The 5445-nt window shown below is 28.8% G+C and overlaps 1 protein-coding gene across 1 annotated transcript; it reads right to left on the reverse strand.

The window, feature by feature from the left end:
• Positions 1–2554: 2554 nt before the first annotated feature.
• LOC149882528 (ATP-dependent DNA helicase PIF1-like) lies at positions 2555–5445 on the reverse strand. The gene is made up of 2 exons (XM_090065595.1): positions 5311–5445; positions 2555–4490 (listed from the first exon to the last, which is right to left on the reverse strand). Exon 2 carries the CDS (start codon positions 3421–3423, stop codon positions 3070–3072), a length of 354 nt encoding a protein of 117 aa, XP_089921721.1. The 5' UTR covers positions 3424–4490; positions 5311–5445; the 3' UTR covers positions 2555–3069.

Here is a 5445-nt window from a genome sequence, read left to right on the forward strand (position 1 = left end):
TCAAAAGGTTCACTTGGACACGATAATAGTAGATGGTGTAAATTTATAACGTTTAATCGTGTAAATTTATAACGTTAAATAGTGGTTGTTAAGATAGAGCTATTGAAAATACTGCATCATTTGGAGATTATGGGGGGTTTTAAAGTTTTCCACCTGTAGTAGAAAAGCGGGCTCGCTGGCTTGCCACAGCATTTCCTTTTTATTTTACCACGCTCGCATATGCTAGCTTTACCACATAATACACATACCTTCATAATACCATATCTTCACTAAATATGCTTTGAAATATGAATTTTCCTAGATATAAAAAAAACTTTTCACCGATATAAAAAAACTAAAAATTAAAGAAAGTATGTCAGATGAATATCAGACCACGAAGAAGGCACAGTTTCATTTATGAATTTTCCAGAGTTTTTTTGTTTGTCAAAATCGGTGGCCGTTTCTTTAAATACGTTAAATAAAAGGATGAGGTTTTTTCTTTGTTGTAAAGAACTACTTGTTAAACCCTTATACAAGCAAGTCACGCACAAGGAGCTTATTGCCAAAAGTCTTATTTAAACAATCATAGGTATGTTCCAAGTGTTGCAACGCACCCTTTTTAGGAAATGACAAAAATTTGTCCTAAAATAATAAAAGGTACGGAATGATAAAAACTTGCATTTAAGGCTAAGATTAAGTAATATGGAACGCATTGTGATAAAAAGTCATAAAAGTTCATAAAAATAAAAGGGGTAATAAAGTTCGCTTTTTTTTTTTTTTTTTCTTACTAAGTGAGTGGAGGCGCGAATCAGCGCTTGAAGTTTGTAGACAAATCTACTAATGCTGGACTGAAAGTTGGATAGTTTTTCATGGGTGGAATGTTTTATTAATTAGTGAGATTAACATTGGACAAAATAATGCATTTCGGACACAACAGATAAAATATTTATTTGTCAAATATTTGTATCTCCTTATGCGTAAGAAGCATCGTTTAGTTTTCTATGAGGCTCAAGTTTCAACAAAATGAGTCTGATCATTTTATGTGTAAAACAATAAAAAACCAGGCAGAGTGTGTTAATGATAACACCACAGCAGAGGTTGCTATTAATACTGCTTTTGACAACTTTAGGATTCTAGCTACCAGTAGTTTGCATTTTTATATGACTGGCGTATCTGTATCCTCACTGGAAAGTTTGCTTTGGAATTTGCATCAATATTTTGCTATGGTTGTACAGCAAACTATGCTTGTAATAGCAGTACAAGAAAAACATTCTATTCCATCTGTTTTTCAACTTGGTTTAGCAAATGAAGTTCAATCTTTAATGACATATTTTTGGTCATTGTTTCAATAATCTAAAAACTCTGTATGACAAAGTATTTTGAATAAAATTGTAAAACTGCGATTTGCTTTCGGATAAAGTTTTATCCGTACTTAATTTTCATCAAATTTTTAACTATGTTAATAATAATTAATTATACTAGCAAAAAAGCAACCCGTAATACGGGTTATGGTCGGTCTGTTAATTTATAGTGGCTGTTTTCCACAATTTAAAGTTGCAAAACCATAACTATTACCCTTTTAGAAAAACGCCTTCAAATTAAAAAATATGCGGAGGTAAAATAATTTACCAATTAACATTTGAGTAATTTACAACTGAAATAGGTCATATCAGTGTAAGGCAGAACCATTTTCCTCGACATTCAAAACAATACGTTTTTAGTTACTGACACAAAATATTACTTCCTCATGCTTTAAATTGACGAAAAAGTAAAGCTAAATTCGTGTTATTTTTATAACGTGAACTTTAATTAATAAGATTAATATAAAGCGAACGTAAATTTTACATGAGTTGATAATTCTTAGGCATCCCCTTGATACATATTTCTTTAACAAAGGAAATTGTCTTTAAAACGTTAAATGCACACAACTAAATAAATTTATTCAAAATATCTGACCATTTGACTATTGCTATTTAAGGCACTAATCTGACCATTTTTATATATGCCTCTTTGTTTCAATAATTTTTAGTAAACGGTTATTTGCTACCATTTATTAAAAATTCCTTTTGTTACTCGAAATTTAATTCTCTTTAATAATTTGACACTAATAAAGGACCTCCCTTCCCCGTTTTTCCCTTAATGGTGGTAAGGAGAATAGATTTATCTTTATTAAGAGTTATAAAGTTTTTGATGAAGACCTTCTACCAGAATAATAAAATGTAAAACAATGATTTACATGTACAACAATTTTTTCTTTTTAATATATATAACAATTTTTTCTTTCCTCAAAAGTGTTGCAAATGCAAACTAAGATAATTAATTAGTTTAACACCTTATAAAATTTAAGTAACTCGATATTTGACAAATGCGCAAAACTACAATTATAACCCAAAGATCCCCAAAGTTACGTACAACAAATAATTAGGAGTAAAATAGAGAAGATTTATAAAAATTGAACTAATTGCATATATTTATATCATTTTAACTGACAAAAATTTACAATAAAAGGTAATCAGGTTTTTTTTTATAAATCATATAAATGCGTCAATCGTAAATCTTGAAGAAAAAAAAAAGGAATTATAATACCATAACATTTATCGAAAATTTAACTATAAAATCTATTTCGAAGTACAAAAGGATTAACATAGCTAATATATATATATATACATATATATATCTTAATATAATTAGTACAGAAACATCGCTGGGCTGGCAAGGTTATCAATCTTGCTCAACATAATCCCAAGTCACACCACTTTGAAAACATGGAAACAATATAATTTAAACATATATACAACTATAAACGAATATGGTTTTATATAACACATTTAAACACATTTTATAACAATATTAAATGACAGATATATTTATCAAAAACTATAAAAAATATATATATATTAAAATAATAAATAAATTTATACAAACAAAATGTGCTAACAACTTACAAACAGTAAATTTTCAAAATAAAAATCTTAAGACTATAAATTAAGAACATTAAAAAATATAACATTATTTGTGTAATACTTTTCATCTACCACACCTTGAATGAGATGTTTATTAATTTAAAAAAAAAACAACTATTAAATGCTCTCATTCTTGAACATTCTTGACTATGAGAGAAAAATGGTTTTTTTTGAGATATACTCCAACTCTATTAAATGTTTGACCTTGACTTTTATTAATTGTCATTGAATAAGCCAATCTGACAGGAAACTGACGACTTTTCAGAACAAAAGGTAAATTAGAACCTGATGGAGCCAACTGAATTTGAGGAACAAAAACCTGTTTACCACCAGAAACACCTGTCAAATCCTCTGCATCAATATAATTATTTTGAAGAGCACAAACTTTTATTCGAGTACCATTGCATAACCCAGCTTTGAGATCTAAATATCTAAGTAGCATTATTACACAACCAATTTTCAATTTTAAACAATGTGGCATACCTGATGGAGTTAAGCTGTTCAAACACTAAACAGGAAAGTCATTTCTTTTATTAAGGTCATCAGTATCAATTTGATCAGCACTTACATAAATTTTGACCTTACCCGGCAGACATTCAAGCACTTCTTCATTGATTGATAATGAATCAACATTAGTTGGTATTAAAATCACGCATTTAGAATAATCATTTTGATCAGCATCTCCAAAAATCTTTTCAACAATCGATTTATTTTCTCTAATAATGCACTGATTTGGTATTTTAATGCATCTTTTTTAAGGATCCTCCTCTTTGACAGGTATTGTTCCATTCCCAAGTTTTAGTAGCCATTGGGAAAATTCACCTTCCCCATCTTCTACTCTCATATTTCCAGTTCATGCAAACTTCTGCACACATTGCCAATGCAAAGAACATTTTATACACAATTCTACTATCTCAGCTGGTTGTCCTCTTTTCACAACAGGCAGAATTTGCGTAAAGTCACCACCAAAAAGAATGATTTTTCCTCAGAAAGGAAAGTTGTTGTTGCAAATATCTTTTAACAACCTATCAATTGCATTTAATTCTTTACATGCTCATGTAAGGCATTATACTGGTTGCTTCTCAGTTTGTTTTGGTTATTTCTGATGAAAGCAAGGTGCTGGCCTTTGATTTTAACATACGCATCAATAGCATATTGCTGAAACAGTTTTTTGCCATAAAAGAGTGAAGAAAAAAATTGTCTAACTGAAAGTTTATATTGTAATACTGAGAAAATGTAACATGATTTCTAATCAATGTAGCACGTTCAGGGTTGTGAACCAATTGATTATGCCAACCAACATCACCCCTTGGAAAAAATAGAGGATAAACCATAGGATCTAAGTTGGCAGACATACTTGATAGAGTTTTAAGAGGATGACCTCTTGGGTAAATAACATCTTCCCTGGAAACAGGTAGTACACCAACAAATACAACTACAACTTCATTATGTGAAGAGAGACTAATAGCAATTATAGCGATTATAGCAATTTATGCTGGAACATCATGATTCCAAAAGATTTATAGCAAAATAATGTAGTAAACAGCGCTAAAAACAAAATCAAATTGAGATAAAACAAATTGTATATATGGCAAAATAATTTGTATTGGCTTTTAGTAAATGATTAAAAGCAGTGATTTTTAAAAAAATTACCTATTTAACATTTTTAATAAAAGACACAAACATGAAGTTAAGCCAAATGTCTATTAACTCAAAAGATAACAAAAAAACATCACAGCAACAACACACAACAATAAGTTAACATATGAATATAATATAACTTAAGTAAGATAATATTCATATATAACAATACATAAGTAACAACATTACACAAAATGTTATTAAAATACATTAGGTATTTTTAGAATAATCTTTAACAATAAAGGCTTGAAAACAGCAAGACCTAAAGCAGTAATAGTTTGACACTAAAAACTATCGTGTAACCCTCTGTTAAAAGTACATCACTTGGCAGGCAGAGTTGACAAATCTTGCTATACACGTTTACCAAGTCACAGCACAAAACACGGAAACAACATAATATAAACACATGTACCAACTATAAACACAATAAATGTGATTAAATAAGTATATAAGGTTATATATATACCTTATATACATATTTCAACACAATTTTAAAACAATTATATAACACATATTAGCACATACACGAACAATAAAAAAACACTTTACATTGTTGTAAAAACATATTGATAAAACAACTATAAGGCACTTCTTTCAACATATACATACATATCAAAAAAGCATATATGCAAACAATGTGTGCAAACAAAAATTTTAAAAATAACGCCATAAAATTTAAAAAGATTCAAAGTAAACAAAATATATATTTACAAACAATACTCATTACCTTCTTTTTTTTTTCATAAGAACTGTAATCCTCATAACAAAATTTAACCTTTACATACAATAACATGTGACATGCATGTCAGTGTTGGCACAAAATTTTAATTTTTCTAAATTTTCTAAAAAAGAACAAAAATAA

This window comes from Hydra viridissima, unplaced genomic scaffold, assembly GCF_058129835.1.
Source record: "Hydra viridissima isolate aposymbiotic clone 2 unplaced genomic scaffold, HvirCarnegie_v1 scaffold_10, whole genome shotgun sequence".
Classification (NCBI taxonomy): domain Eukaryota; kingdom Metazoa; phylum Cnidaria; class Hydrozoa; order Anthoathecata; family Hydridae; genus Hydra; species Hydra viridissima.

Excerpts from the sequence above, each read along its gene's own strand:
- LOC149882528 (XM_090065595.1), bottom strand. The coding sequence starts at position 3,423 with ATGCCACATTGTTTAAAATTGAAAATTGGTTGTGTAATAATGCTACTT.